The 16,698-nt window shown below is 38.0% G+C and overlaps 1 protein-coding gene across 2 annotated transcripts in view; it reads right to left on the bottom strand.

Moving 5' to 3' along the window:
* Positions 1–16,353, bottom strand: part of shtn1 (shootin 1) — a 50,120-nt gene extending 33,767 nt beyond the window's left edge. For both annotated transcript variants that reach the window (XM_038276825.1, XM_038276826.1), the window contains exons 1-3: positions 16,250–16,353; positions 14,768–14,822; positions 4,699–4,793 (exon numbers count right to left, since the gene is read on the bottom strand). In XM_038276825.1, the coding sequence (XP_038132753.1) occupies positions 4,699–4,793; positions 14,768–14,822; positions 16,250–16,336 (237 nt within the window). In that variant the 5' untranslated portion in view covers positions 16,337–16,353. The remainder of the gene's footprint in view (positions 1–4,698; positions 4,794–14,767; positions 14,823–16,249) is intronic.
* Between the last annotated feature and the right edge of the window lie 345 nt (positions 16,354–16,698).

Here is a 16,698-nt window from a genome sequence, read left to right as displayed (position 1 = left end):
CTTCAAAAATCTTAGGGCCCTGCCACTCCTTGCAGATTTAACCAGTGTATGCCTGATGACCCAGGATCTCCTAAAACGCTGCATACACTGAACTTTCTATGTATTTTTTCAATTTTGGGCGTAAACATAGAGTATTGATAACGAACTTCCAGAACTCCTGTCCAATGACAGCCTAACTAATGCATAACGCATGGCAGATTAGCGCAGATTAGCGCTCATGCATCATTTCATGAGTATTGCGAAGCATCAGCTAAAGCTGGTCCCCTCAGGAGCATCGCTGCTCCTGATATATTTCTATTTTTAATATAACTCTGATATAAAAGTTCAGCATGTTTTTTAGTAATTCTTCTGTGTTTGTTTCCTCCAATTTCTCTTGCATCGCTGCTAACCCTCTGCTGACTAAATATATGGATGAATGAACAATTGGACAATTTGGGGTCTACAATCCATGTAGATTAAAAACACATAGATGTAAAATTATTATGAGCTGGGATATATAAAATCATATTCATAGACAATAATACATTTTATTTATCAGCACTTGTAATAAAATGAATATTATTGTGAAGGTTATTGAAAGCTTTATAATGCTGAGGAGGATCTTGAAGTGGATCTGCTGCTTTATGGAGCCACTGAAGGTGATTTAGGAGGGATATATGCCCTTTGTGGACTTCTGTTTCAGTTTCTTTTTAAGTTCCCAGTTACACTTTGGTTTATGTTATTCTGTGTTTTCTTGATCATTGGTTTCTTTTCCATTTTGTGTTACATTTAAGCAGGGTTTTATTTTTTAAGTTACTCTTCCTTGTCCCCTTGTGTCAGGCTCCTTTCCCTTAGCTCCTTCTAGTTCCTCTTATCCACACCTGCTCCCTATTAGCTTTTCAGTCCTCTCATTGTTTCTGTCTCCCATATATACACCTCCTGTTGACTTACTCTTTGCTGGATCCTTGTCATTCTTTTGGTTTATTCATCCTAGTGTCTTCTAGCTTTTTTTGTTCTTAAGTTTTCCTTGTCAATCAGTTCTGAACTTTGTATTTTGTGCAATAAAACACCTCAACTTCCGTCTCTACGTTTGGATCCTCTAAAACCCTCCACACACTTTGAATATTAAAGAAGTCTCTTGTCTCTCAGCGTGAGTTGGCTGTGAGTCTAAAAACCAAACACACACACCAATTCATAATTCAATAATTCAAATTAATACACCTGATATAAAAACGCTTCTAGATTACATGACCAAGAGAAGAAAACATTCTTCATTTACAGCAGCAGATTCCCTCACCATCTGTCATCTTTTACAGACCCACATTTTTTCCAAGACCGTAACTCCTGGACTGTATTAGATATCTCAGAAATCTAAAGCGTACCAGAAAGCAGAGAAAAAGACTTGCGATCAGCTCTAATTTCAGTAGCTTGTAGGACTTCAGCCGCGCTCTGACCGACCAATCACAGACGCGATTCAGTAGTGATAAAAAGTAAGCTTCTCAGGAGTGATAGTGGTGACAACCAATCACACACAGGAAAAGACGGAGGGTCATAAATCAAGGAAGCGGGCTTCAGGATGATGACAATGATGATTGTCTGTGTACTGTAATGCAACATTGTTACACTGTTTTTGGGCAGTAAAAAGTGCAGGGTACATTTCAACCCCCCCTCCCCAAATTATATACATTAAGTACGAGCAATGACAGCATAAATATATGCTATATATATATATATATATATATATATATATAAATATATATATATATATATATATATATATATATATATATATATATATATATATATATATATATATATATATATATATATATATATATATATATATATATATATATGAGGGTGACCAAACATCCGCATTTCCCAGGACATATCCGTATTTCATGTCCTGTCCCGGGCGTCCCGGGTTTTTTTTAGAACATGAGGAAATGTCCTGTTTTTTAAATTACCTTCATTGGACCATTAAATTTACAGGCGCAAGGGCACAGCGCACCACGCTGCGTGTGACGTAATCCCTGAGCCGCGTCAGTGCAGGCAGCCATGTTCTTAATCAGAATATAGATTGCGTGGCTGTCAGTACGCCAACAACATGCAAAAGCGCAAATGTATGTTTACTGACGATTTACAAAAGAGTTTCCCCGCATTCAGACCGAGTCCAGACAAACGGGAGGCACATACACTATATTGCCAAAAGTATTTGCTCACCCATCCAAATTATTGGAATCAGGTGTTCCAATCACTTCCATGGCCACAGGTGTATAAATTCAAGCACCTAGGCATGCAGACTGTTTTTACAAACATTTGTGAAAGAATGGGTCGCTCTCAGGAGCTCAGTGAATTCCAGCGTGGAACTGTGATAGGATGCCACCTGTGCAACAAATCCAGTCGTGAAATTTCCTCGCTCCTAAATATTCCACAGTCAACTGTCAGCTGTATTATAAGAAAATGGAAGTGTTTGGGAACGACAGCAACTCAGCCACGAAGAGGTAGGCCACGTAAACTGACGGAGCGGGGTCAGCGGATGCTGACGCGCATAGTGCGAAGAGGTCGCCAACTTTCTGCAGAGTCAATCACTACAGACCTCCAAACTTCATGTGGCCTTCAGATTAGCTCAAGAACAGTGCGCAGAGAGCTTCATGGAATGGGTTTCCATGGTCGAGCAGCTGCATCCAAGCCATACATCACCAAGTGCAATGCAAAGCGTCGGATGCGGTGGTGTAAAGCACGCCGCCACTGGACTCTAGAGCAGTGGAGACGCGTTCTCTGGAGTGACGAATCGCACTTCTCCATCTGGCAATCTGATGGACGGGTCTGGGTTTGGCGGTTGCCAGGAGAACGGTACTTGTCTGACTGCATTGTGCCAAGTGTAAAGTTTGGTGGAGGGGGGATTATGGTGTGGGGTTGTTTTTCAGGAGCTGGGCTTGGCCCCTTAGTTCCAGTGAAAGGAACTCTGAATGCTTCAGCATACCAAGACATTTTGGACAATTCCATGCTCCCAACTTTGTGGGAACAGTTTGGAGCTGGCCCCTTCCTCTTCCAACATGACTGTGCACCAGTGCACAAAGCAAGGTCCATAAAGACATGGATGACAGAGTCTGGTGTGGATGAACTTGACTGGCCTGCACAGAGTCCTGACCTCAACCCGATAGAACACCTTTGGGATGAATTAGAGCGGAGACTGAGAGCCAGGCCTTCTCGTCCAACATCAGTGTGCGACCTCACAAATGCGCTTCTGGAAGAATGGTCAAAAATTCCCATAAACACACTCCTAAACCTTGTGGACAGCCTTCCCAGAAGAGTTGAAGCTGTTCTAGCTGCAAAGGGTGGACCGACGTCATATTGAACCCTATGGATTAGGAACGGGATGTCACTTAAGCTCATATGTGAGTCAAGGCAGGTGAGCAAATACTTTTGGCAATATAGTGTATGTCTCGGTGTGCAATGGAGATGCAAGGGATCTGAAAAGCCACCTGGACTCCGAAAGTCAAGATAGTCTATTGATATGTTTGTTCGTTTTTGGTACATTTTGAATAATTTTTGCTACACAAGAGGTATTTTTTGTTAATTAGCTCATTTGTTAATTTATTTTTTCCAATAGCCCACAGAACAGACATCATTTCATTCATTACTGAGGCTGAGTATCATCATATTGGGAGTTGAGAGTTATTGTTAACTTTTATTGTTAAGTGAGGGATGTTTAGATGAGACATTATTTATTTCATTGTGCTATTCATTCACTACAGGTATTGTTAAGCATTTTTAATAAATACATTTTGAATAAAATTATCATTTGTTATTGGAGTTATTGCTGTTGACTTTTACTGAAAAGCATTTTTAATAAATCAACTGTAAATATCATGTTATTGTAGGATTACATAGGTCTATGTTAAGTAAGTGCATGTCACAGACATCTCTATGCATGGGAACAGAGACACCCCCCCCCCCCCATCCCCCCCTCCAAGGTGTCCTGGTTTTCCCAAATGAAAATATGGTCACCCTAATATATATATATGTATATATATATATATATATATATATATATATATATATATATATATATATATATATATATATATATATATATATATATATACATATATATATATACATACAGTATATAAAGTGCAAAACAAGCAGGATGAGGAGACATTGACTTGGAAGTTATGGTACAGCAACAAAAACAAGGCTAAGAAAGGCTAAACCTTGACCTTCACTATAAGTCACCATCAGCCTACCATTTTTCCAGAATTTGGTCCAACTAGGTGGACTTTGGGAGCTTTTGTAGAAAAAATTGAATAAAAAAGATTACAGTTATAATCTCAGCACCTGCTGTAAAGGTTGTAAAATCACAGTGCAGGGCTCCTCCGCCTCAATCACAACCTGTGGAGGAAGGGTTTCAAAAAGCCTGCTCTGAGAAAGAGCATCCCCTCATTTTCAAGTGTAGGACAGCCATCGACAGCAGCAGCAGCGGCACCTTCGATTGCAACAGGCTGGGATCATAATGGCATCTCACTAACCAGAGGGCTTTCAAAGATCCATCTTTAACCAGGCTGGATGTTAATGTAGCGACACTTTATTATTTAGATCACTGCTGGATTTATTATCTTAAAACATATTTCTACTTTTACCATGTTTGTTTGATGTATTCCAACATGACCAAAGCAAAGCAACACGTTTCATTTCATTAAAGATTATATGTACCTTTGAGGCCAGAGCTTCAGCACTTTCTCGACATAGCCTCTCTATCTCCAGGTCCTCCTGAATCGCACTGACTTCTTCTATGACCATCTGAGACACTGAAAAAAGAAAACAACAAAACAGAAAGATATAAATAATATGACACATTCCTGCTGTTTAACACTGAATGTTTTCATCGCGTTAACCATAGTCAGTGGGGGATTTACCATTAGGCAATACTAGGCAGTATCCTAGGGCTCCAAGATCCTGGGGGCCCCATAGAACTCTGTTTATAATATTATGTGTGTCTCAGACCCCCCAACATTAATTTCCATTGGCAGTGTTCTGTCAGATGAGCATACCCATAGTCAATACCCATTTATCCCTTTAGTTTTGTACAAAAAATAAACTTTAAACTACATCAACGGACGTGTATCCCTTTGGTTATGTACCAAAAAAGAACAATTTAATTACTTACTTTTTTGTGTTTTTTGAAGCATATGGCAATCTCACCTAAAATATATTTCTTTTGTACAAGAATAAAGGGATACCCGCCCTTTGAGGTAGTTTAAAGTCTATTTTTCGTGCAAAACTAAAGGGGAAAACGCAAATCTGACGTCTTGCACAGGCGTATTAACTAGGTTAACTGGGTGTGTTGGTCTGATGGGTATGTTCATCTGACAGAACAGCGGTTCTAGATCAAAACAACTAGAGGAGCAGGGTGGGGGCTTTTTTTTTCATGGGGCACAGAATCAAGAATAAAACAAAACAATTAAAAAGACAGCTTGTTCATAGTTTGATATAAACAGCAACCTGTGGCTTTGGAGCTGCATGTTTCAGCCCCTCATTTAGCAGATGGACACTGTGCTCCTACCTCAGTATGACACAAGATTCACTTTTAAATCACTGTTAAAGGAAAAGTGTACACAAAATAAAAAGGAGTTCAGTTAACAAAGGAAATTGGTTAAAATAATCATAGCGGCACTTTATTCATAAATCATGGTAAGAATAAGAAAGACAAAGAATCCAATCAAAGCCACCTCTTGCTCTGCCCTTTCAGCTCTGCCAGAGATGACTAACTTTCGCAGCTCTTCTCACAGCTGGAGGTGTCACCAGGAACCATTTGGCTAAACTAAGGGACAAAACAGTCCTTGAGCAATCAGGTGTGCCGCCAACCTTAAGAGCCTGGACATTCCTCTCACATAAATCAGTAAAAGAGAGAGCCTTATGAGGTGCATACAGGCTGAACTGATCTGGATCTGGTTTAAGACACACATATGAAAACAGAAGACATTCAGAAGTGACGCATCCTAAATCTGATGGCCTTTTTACACTAAAATGCAACAAAGAAAATTGTTTTAAAGCAAAAGTCTGGTCAAATTCAGAAACTATTTAAAAATTTAATTATTACATAGTGTTCAATAAATGATAAGTGTATTTAATTAAGAGTCATTTTCATGTGAATGTGCTTTACTGGAGGCATCCATGTTTGTCAAATAACACTACTGCCACCTACTGGTTTGTGACGTCACGGTGCGGTATCGGCTGTTGATCAAGTCCCAGTGCTGTATCTGGTGTTTGTCACAACGCGCTATTATCCAAGTCATCTTGAAAACATTCTTCTTCCAAATGTTGGCTACATATTACTCTAAGTCAAGGTTTAAAAAAGAGTTTTTTGACTTGCCTTCGAGTCGGCCATTTAGTCGTAATAAGTTTATGGTCTAACTTCCTTCAACATTTTTATTTTATCATTCAGTTTTTCCTTTAATACTAATGTTTTATTAATCTCTTTATCTCCCACTATGCCACTGCAATCTATTTTGTTAAGGTGCAGCACTTTGAATTGTCTTCATACAATAATTTTCTAGATGAATAAACTTGCCTTTTCATTAATTATAGAGTTTGATACTTCAGGCCTGTTTCCTGACATTTTAACAATAATGGTTTATTGCTAATAAACCCTCTGAATCCAGTTTCTCTTGATTGGATTGGACTACATTTCCTAAAGTCCACATTTAACAGAGTCTGTCAGGAAATTCCTTCCTCCTATTCATAAGCTTAATGGAGATGCTGATTTTATTTTCAATCGACACAATATGACATGTGTTAAATGAAGTGAGGTTTGCCTTGTTTCCCCACAAAACGTTATTAAAAAATCCACAAAACTAAATAATAAAGTACTAACATCTAACGTCTGAGCTGATTGTCTGGAGCAAAAGAGGAAGGGATGGGTTACATCTGTAAGAGGCAGAAAAAGGGGAAGTGAATCTTTTTTAAGAAACCAGAAAGGGGGAACCTGCAAGAGCTACTCTGATCATGAAGGAGGAGAATTATTCCCACCTCCAAAGCTTTACTAACCAACAAGAGAAAATTTTAGCTTTTTTCTGTTCATATGAAGAAAGACCAGAACATTCAACCAAAGTACAACATTAATTAGCGCCTCACTTCTTTCTTAATATTATCTGAGGCCATGGGAATATCATGAACTTGTATCTGTACTTGTCCTGTTGGATCTCAGTGCTGCAGTGCTCAGTGATGGTACAGTTGATCATAATATTTAGTAGGAATAAAAGGTGTCATAGAATGCAAAACCAAGTTTCAATTGTCATAGATGATTAACGATAGTTCAGTGGGTGAAATGGACGTAGAAAAAAGTTCAAACCCCATCCACACCTCCTTTCTCTGCAAATTTCACAATTCTAAACTTCCACCATAAAACGGGCGAATTGAAACGAAGCACCAAGTTGACGTCAATTTGGGATTGTTGCTTTATTTGGTTCTGGCCTGTACTTTTCTCACATCCCGGAATTGACAAACAGACCAGCCCAGTGGTTCAGTGGCCCAAGTAGTAGCGGTACGGTTGCTGGGCCGCTGACAGGACAGGATGGGGCATTTGAACTAAAACTGAGCCGTCAGCTCCGAGGCTCGTCCAGGAGAGGGGGGCAGCGAGCCAGCCGGGGACGAAGCGACCGAACCCGAGCTGATGAACCGTACGGGGAAGCACAGGGCCGCCAGTGTCCAGGCCAAACCCGACCCTGACTGTGTAGTCCTTTTTCTCTGACTGTGACTGGCTGGATGTGCTCACTTTCATCCTCTGACATGGGAGCTGGCTCTGAGCTCGTCTGCCTGGCTGTGTGTTTCCTGGACAGGGCCGCCTGTGGAGCTGGTTGACAGTTGTCTTTTGTATCTATGCTTCTTTTTCTATCTCTGTTTCTGTCTCCTTGAACCCCAGTGGGCCTCAGCAGATGGCCGCTCACACTGAGTCTGGTTCTGCTGGAGGTCTCTTCCTGATAAAAGGTAGTTTTTCCTCTCCACTGTCGCTACAAGCATGCTAAGTGTGAGGGATTGCTGAAGAGTCAATGAGTCGATGCAATCAACTGGTTTTCCTTAGATAGAAAACTTTGAATCAATCTGACTTGATGATCTGATTGAATTGTCTCTGCAAAGTGACCTGAGATGACATGATGTAAACTGGAGCTATAGAAATAAACTGAAATGAATTCTTCTCACATATAAAGTCCTAAATAAACAAGCTCCATCTGATATCAGGGATCTGATTGTTGTTTATGTTCCTAACCGAGTACTTTGATCTCAATGTAAATAAAAATGTATACAGCCAGCTGAAAGAAACACTAAAATCTTTTGAACTTTGTAATGTAATCATTCATTTGTCAAGGTTTTACTTCGGTATAGATTTATTGCACAGCTGGTAGCAGTTGGTAGATTTTACATACAAACAGATCTTATATGAACGAATTAGTTAGCTGTAGATTTGATATTAACCTTTTTTAAGCCGAGGTAGCTGCGGTCTGATCTCTGCTATCATCACGCGTCTGTTTCCAAGCTCTCCATATCTACACCTCAAGTGTTTTGCCCCACAATTTAATTTTCCAAACTGATTTCCCTACCACGGCTGAATGCTGTGCTGTGACCACTTTTGTGAAGACAGAGTTTGAAATAGGGCACCACATGTCAACAGATAGAGCAAATAGTTTGTCTTTGTAATGATGCCTGTTGGGTGGATTTTCTTTTGAATAAATCTGACATGTGCCTGTGTATTCAGTGATTCTCCAGCCCAAACACATTGTGTTTGACTTACACATTAATGGCGGCTGCCTCACTGTGCCAAGCAGCTGCATATTAGGGCCTATTACGTGATTTCATAGCTCTTAGAAAATTGCTCCTATTCACAACGAATTGGCTGGGGTGGGGCAGCGGGGTTGGTGGAGGGAGGAGGGGGTGGAAGGACAGAAGAAAAAAAAAGCCTGCAACACACAATCATGCCTTTTCAAGCGGAGATGGCAAGGTTGATGACAACATGACCATTGTGTTATAATGATAACACCACAAAGGCATCTGCCCTGCTCATCAAGGCTTTACACAGGCTGCAGATACAATTTAATTCACTGCTCCGTTGGCGGCGCTGATACCATTATGCTGCACGTTGGCACGGGGGGTAATCACTGTCTTTCTTGAGAGCAAAATAAAAAAAAAGACAAGCAAAAAAAAAATATAGGGCAGAAAAAAGATGGAGTGATGATGATGATGGGGAAGCCAAACTTACAATTAAGACTTCCATTTGTGAGGTGTCAGAGCCCCCTGTAGTACTGTTTATTTACCATGGCTACCAGTAATTATAATTAACATATCATTCAGCTGTAAGTGTATTTTCATCGGTCTGGCCGCGGCGGCATCACTGAGACGGACAGATAGGACAGCTGAAAAGGTTGAGTATGAAAACTGGATTCTGAGTGCGTTTGTGTTGGCTGGTGTGGACGGCATCGCTGTAGCGTGGATATCACTCTGCGCCGCTGTTCATCAGTTCCTTAATTAGGTGTCACCATGGGAAAGGAATTGGCCACATCACTGGGATTAATGGTGAATGTTTTCCCTGCTTAAATATAACGTTTAATTAGTTGAATGGCAGAGGACGCTCTATGGGCATTTCTGCTTGAGCTCAACTTTGAAAGGTGTTATTCTTTTTAATTAAAGGCTTGTATACATATATAGAATTATCTCAAAATAGAGAAATATTAGTCCAAGAGATGACCACAAATAAAAGTTCAGTGTTTATTTCCTTTTTGATGGGAGAATTAAGTGGATCCCCTCAAACATTGGATATCAGTGAGTGTAGCTTTAAGATGTTAGCCGTTTCCGCTTCACATAAAAGCCCAATTTTTTTTCCAGTCCTCATTAGAGAAACTTTCGAGATCTTTTACTATTTTCTAGTCATATCTCAATAAAAATTTTTCATTACTGATTTGGCAACAATATTGCAACTTTGAAATTTGATCGCTACCGATCCATCCCGGAATACTTTTTTTTTCTTACTTTTTTACTCTTTTGGGTTTCCTCTTGAATATTTTTGTATTTGCGTAAATATTGCACATCTAAAAACGAAAAAAAAAAAGCAAAACACTTAAATAGCCTTTGGAACGTTACTTTGACTGCTCTGAGCATGTCCGATGATGACATCACGCAATACAATGGATAGGATGTGACACATTGTCAGGATTTGGTGTTGGATTGAGGACCCAAAAGCAGAGGCAAGTAGGCAGAGGTGAATTTAGGTGAGTTTAATGAGGTTCACAGGTACGGAGGCAGGAATCAAAGATCCAACAAAAATAACAAACTAACCAGAACCAAGGAGACATCAGGGGAAACCAAACTCTAGGAGCCAGGGAGAGACGAGGTAAGCAGACAGACATTAGACGAGGATCCAGCAAAACAGGAATTGAAGAGGGAGGGCTTTTAAAGGGGACAGAGACAAAGAGAGGGCTAACAAGAGGATTAGAAACAGGTGAGGACAGGACAGGAAACAGAGCTAGGGATAGAGGACACAAGAGGGCAGCAGAGGACAACAAATGGAAAACCTGGAAGACAGGAACTAACAAGAAAACAATAAAATAATAATTTAAACACTAAAACAAGGAGCAAAGTAAAACTGAATACTCTAAATTAACATAACAAAACCAAGACTGTGACACACATATCCATTTCTTCCAGAAAAGTCTTGAATATTTTCTATATGATGTAGTTTAGCATTCTTTAATGTTTTAAGTATATAAAAAAGTAATTTCAGTACCGTTTTTATAAAGGTTTCGGCCACCCGGATCTTATTATTCTTTTCGTGCATGTGCAGGACGGATTGGCTAGTGACAGGCAGGAATCTTACACACTTTTATTATTTATTTGGTAGTGTGAAATATTAGAAAATGCTTGATCAAGTAATATCAATCAAATAAATAATAAATAAAGAGTCAACAACAATAGGGATGAGAAAAATGGACACATTGATGGGTCACATAAACTTTAAATAGAATCATAGTGATTAACTATCAGACAGCCAGATATGTTAACCGAAGGCTAAAACTGCAAAGATCAACATGGGATCAGCACATACCCACTATTTTTAATTCCTTTCTTAGCTTTTCTGCCGGGCTGTATTTGTTGTTTTTTATTTATTTTTATTTTTTTGTTCCTGTCTGGCAATTTGGCAATAAGAAGAATTGTCTTGATGCCAAAAAAGAGCCTAACAGATTTTACTTTCACAAGTGGAGCAATACGGCTATCGCCATAGTGTTCTGCTTGATTCATGCATATATTTAGCTTTATTATAATCCATGCAGGGAGTTTTACAGATTATATAGACACTGCAATGGGAAAGTAGAACAGGAAAGGAAAAACAAGAAAAAAGAGAAAAGATGATAATAGATGAAAGAAAGAAGAGATAGAAGGGAGATAATGATAAAACATTTTCAGTCTGCTTCATCACCAGCAAAGAGATGTAAAAAGAACAGCACAACCAACAGATATAGAATAAGAGATACAATAAAGTAACACCTAGATACTGTCACTGAAGTATTGTGCAGTATTACTTAACCCTTCATAGGGCACTCGGTGAAATACTTTGAAAATCAAAATTTCAAGCCCACTGTAATTTCTTTCTTTTTTATTGGTTTAACCCTTTATAGTGCACAATCCAGGACAAGACCTTATTACCTTTGTAGCATAAAAAAATATGAGTATTTTGATGGTTAAAATAATGTCAATGTAATACGAGGAAAGACCAACTTGCCAGAATATATTGAGAAAAATGCAAGTTTTTCTATCAGAAATTCATGAAAAACACTCTGAGAGTGAAAGAAACACATTTCTTTTTTGGTCCAACATAACCTTAGAGCCATTAATGCTGATACTGGCACTTACATTTTTTAGTTTATACACCTAAATATAATAGTTAATAGTAAATAGCCTTATTAACTTTTTAACTCTACTTTTTAACTCTTTAATCAGCTTTTTACCTTTTTTTTTTTTTCACTAGTTAACTTTTTTTCAGCTTAATTTACAGTAGGTAATACTGTTTATTCAAGGGCTCATCTAATTGGTCAAATGCCAAAATAAGATGTAGAGCTATGTAGCAGCATCTTTGCTGAATGGCTGGATATAGATCTTGTGCTTCTAGACCTCACTTAGGGACGGGGGACTCCATTTGCAAGGGATATGCGAGTGATCAAAAATGGTAACTGCTCTATAAAAGGTTAATCTGACATCTATAATGCGGTGGCTGAAGATAAGAATATAGGCTTTCTGTATGGAAGTTAATTACTAAGTAGCTGGAACCAAGCACTTGTAGTTGAAAAAGGTCAAACTTGTAACTGTAGGAATGATGTTCTTAGACATTCAGTCAATCTGTAGACAAGATGCAAAAATATGAATGGATATAGACAATAGAGATGCATTGACCAAAATAATATATAATACATAAAAATATTATATATATTATAATATATATTATATTATATTAAAAAGCCCTATCTGTATGCTGTTATCACAGATTAAATTGTTATACATTAATTCTAATGCAAAAAACCAATTAATCTAATTGATCTAATAATTGTAAATACATTTATAGTTTATATAGCGGTATCCTGCCAGCCCCCTGCCGTTTGCAGTGCTGTGCTATTTAATCACTTGTAGTGATTATACAATCAATAGGGATCAATGGGCTACATAATACAGAGTAGCCTTGTAGATGACATCATGCATATTTGACTAAGCAACAGACTTTTACATTGGCTTTACTACACACTCAACTCTTTAGAAGCACTTGGAAAAAAATAGTAAACTATGGAAAAATGCCAATCTATTCATTTAGAAATTGGATAATCTGTTCACTCAAATATAATCTATTAAATTATAATAAAGCCTATTTACATTATTTAGCTCTTTATGTCCTAACTTCCTGTAGGTTGGGTTTTGGCTCTAACAAGGTTCCTGTCATGGTTTTGGTTTTATTCAAGTTTTATCTTGAGTTGTCATTGGTCTTATTTTTCATTCTTGTGTTCTAGGTATTTTTGATTATATTTGCATTCTTAGATATTTCATATTTGCCCTCTTGTGTCAGTCTCATTTTTCCTAGCTCCTGTCTTGCCTCCTCTGTTCACACCTGCTCCCAATCTGCTAATTAGCCTGGTCTTTGTTTCTCTCTCTCATTTATTCTCCTCCTGCTCAATTACTCTTTGCTGGTTTGTCATCATTACCTTGTCCCCTTCTTGTTGTAAGTTTTCCTGGTTTTCAGCTTTTGTTTAACTTTTGGTTAATTAAACTTTCAAGTGACAACCGTAATCTTTTGCATCTGCATTTGGGTGCCATCAAACCTCCATCCCCACTTGACAGTTGCATGTGGAGCCCAGAAGACACCAAATCCGATTTTGCGTCCGATCCGACTGAAAATCCTGCCTCAGAGGTTGTGGCGTTGAGCGCTCATTGAAGGTCAATGGGGATAATTTCCTGCAGGGGGCAGCGTAGCTCCGACTGAGATATAGCCCAGGGCTATTCTAGTCGGACTGCGCAGCAATTCAGCAGTAATTTAATTGGTCTGACAGGAAGAGAAACGCAGTTACAAAGTAAAACACATGCGCTTTGGGGGAAAATAAAAATAAAATCTGCTAATTATTGGATTGTTTGAAATTGATTTTATTTTATCTTTTTTGTTGGAAATTGTCCTCGATTTGTACATATTCTCATTATCGGTTCGTAGGAAATCGTACGAAAAGTTATGCACACTATTTCGTACGTTTTGGACGTTTTTCCTAAAAAAAAACACATCAGTGCGTATGCGCAGGCAGACAGACAAAAAAAGCAGATCCGCGGATGGACGTAAAAATGGGAAAAACAGTGCAATAATCACTTATTCATGTCTCTAACTATGTTGCTTGCTGTTTTATATCTTAGGGTCAGGGTTAGGGTTAATTGTATATTAAATTCAAAGTTATTGAATGGTGCGTAAGATGCGCATACGACGAAAAAAACGTCCAAAACGTACGAAATTACGGTGCATAACTTTTCGTACGATTTCATACGAACTCATAATGAGAATACACTGTCGATTTGTGAGGAACAGAAAATAAAATAAATCTGCACAGATCGGGATCTGCTTGCCCTGCATTGCAGGAGCACCTCTATACTCAGTCAGTCTGACATGAAAAAAATTAGATCTGATTGGAGAATAAAGTTTCATACACCAACAGTGTGACCCGTGGTTTAGACCTGCTGTTATGATGCACTAGCTAGAAATGATAGGTTTCACCACTGATATCCTCAGAATGACTTACTTACTTCCCATAGTATAAATTTGATACATTAAAAAAGGGTAAAGAGGACACCAAGTTTGTTTATCATGGGGTTTGGCCGATCTACACTGACTAACTTGCTTTTGATCCATAAAGCCTTGAAATCAACGCTATTGCTTACGTTTTAAATGAAAAAAGCCTCCTTGATGAGAGGTGAAAATCAAACTTTGAAAAAAAAAGTCCAGTGGATTGTTTTTTAACTTTTTGGAATGACTATTACCTGGATGACTGAGAATCGTAATTTTTTTATTGAGACTGTGATATTTGCAAAATGCTTTGGCTACTATTCAGGCCCCAAAATGCTAATTATTCAACATAAGATGGTGGAAGTTAAAAGAGATGATAGCCAGTAAAAAGTAGATATTTATGTAAACTCTAAAGTGTTTGACAGAAAAGGTCAAAAGATGCAAATATGCAGTGCACTGTATACAGCCAGACAGCAAAGAGAGAAAACTCACCCAGCTGAAACTCGTTAAGCTTCTCCATCGCCTCGTCCCTCTCCTTTTCCAGCGTCTTCCAGATTTAAAAAAAAAAAAAGAAACAAAGCACATTTCAAAACATTCTTCATTTTATAAAAACAGGTAAACAATGTTAATAACGTGAAAGTTTTGTTTGTTAAACAAACAACAAACAACCTGTGATACAACCAGCTAATCTACATGAGGTTGGAGAAACTAGGATTAGAACAAGAGCATGTTCCAAGCACTGTTTTTTATATAACAGAAAATAATCTACCAGAATCTGACCAGAATCTACTTTAAGATCCAAAATTCTGAGATTAATGTCAGAATTTTGAGATGAAATTTAGAATTCCCATATTAAACTGAAATAATATCTAGAAATCAGTTAACTTTTTTTTATTTCTTCAGTGACCCTAATCCCCTTCCTTACAATCTATACTTTAGAGCAGGGGTCTGCAACCTTTCATATCCAAAGAGCCGTTTTGCCGCGAGTCCAACCAAGTAAAAGTTGTTTAGAGCCGCAAAGTAGATGACTTTTTAGAAAAACAATTTTTTTGTTTTTTATTATCTAGTAAGTACAGGAAATTAATTGCCATCTGAAACAACCAAAAATGTATGTATTTTATCTTTTAAAATAATATTAAAACACATAAATTCCAAGCTAATTAAAAGGAAAGTGACTCTAAAAATATATTTCTGGTTCTTTTAATGTCCTTCTTATCCATCTAAAAAAAAACACAAAAGCTTTTAAGACTGGTATTTATTTTGTAGTACATTATTTAGGTCTTTATATACATTCTAGCCACTTTAAGAGCCGCTGCAGAGGGTCCAAAGAGCCACATGTGGCTCTGGAACCGTAGGTTGCAGACCCTTGCTTTAGAGTCTAGAGTTTGATATTTTTTCTCTTTATCTACAGTTTAATATCTGGATCTTGGTTTCCTAACCTTTCAAACAATAACAAATGAAAAATGTGATTTATTTATTTATTTATTTTTGTATATTTCAGATCAGGCTTGATTGGTTGTATAATTAGTTAAGAGCAGATGAGATCTGTACTAAAACCTTTGAGAGATGATGGTTTATAACTGCTGACCCAACCAGCTGCTAGATCGCTGGGAATAATCTGCTAACTGACCATTTGTCTCTGCGGATCTAACTTTCCTAATAGAAAAGGTGCTTATTGGTCTCACAATAGTTTTCACTATAGTAGTGATGTGAGCCCTGAGGTACATGGAGGCCCAAAATGTATCATGAAATAATCAGATTTAAAATGTATTTATCTATTTCAAATATGATTGTTCTGAGTATTTGGAAATCATTCTTAGATTTGCTTTTTAAACAGACAAGATCTCGCAACCGGTCCCTGAACCTCTCTATAGCTATAGATGTATACCTAATGATGTGAGATCATATCATTAGCTGTAACACAGACCTTTGAAAGACAATCCTGCATATTTAGTGAGTGTTTTGAACACTTACGGTCTTATCTTCATCCTCCTTCTTCGGCAGAGCCTCATCTTTGTGCAGCGCTGTAGGGAGTAAAGGATGCCAGTAAGCCATCTGCATTACAGTTATGAAAATGTCAGTGAGAAACCCAGGAGCTACCGTCCAGTTTCAAAAGCAGCGGGACAGTCATGCATCATAAGATCATGTCTCAGAGACTGACACTGTGACTCGTGTCTCCTCGATAATTTTAGCACAACTTATTGAATATAACAACACAAATATCCAGTTTATGTTTATTTCATCTGCAATAAAAGCTGGAAGTTTCTCACTATTTTTTATAAACAAAATAAAATTTAATCCATGATAAAATACAGACTAAATATTTATTTTCTTCACAAGAAACAAGTTGACACATGCTTCTGCCAGCAACCAATCAGCTGTATCCAAAGAGGCATTTTCCTTGAACTGATCAGAAGAATAAC

This window comes from Cyprinodon tularosa, unplaced genomic scaffold (assembly GCF_016077235.1).
Source record: "Cyprinodon tularosa strain WSP-4 unplaced genomic scaffold, ASM1607723v1 ctg1279, whole genome shotgun sequence".
NCBI classification, from domain to species: domain Eukaryota; kingdom Metazoa; phylum Chordata; class Actinopteri; order Cyprinodontiformes; family Cyprinodontidae; genus Cyprinodon; species Cyprinodon tularosa.
Note: the sequence above shows the minus strand (reverse complement) of the source record. Positions and strands in the feature narration are given on the sequence as shown.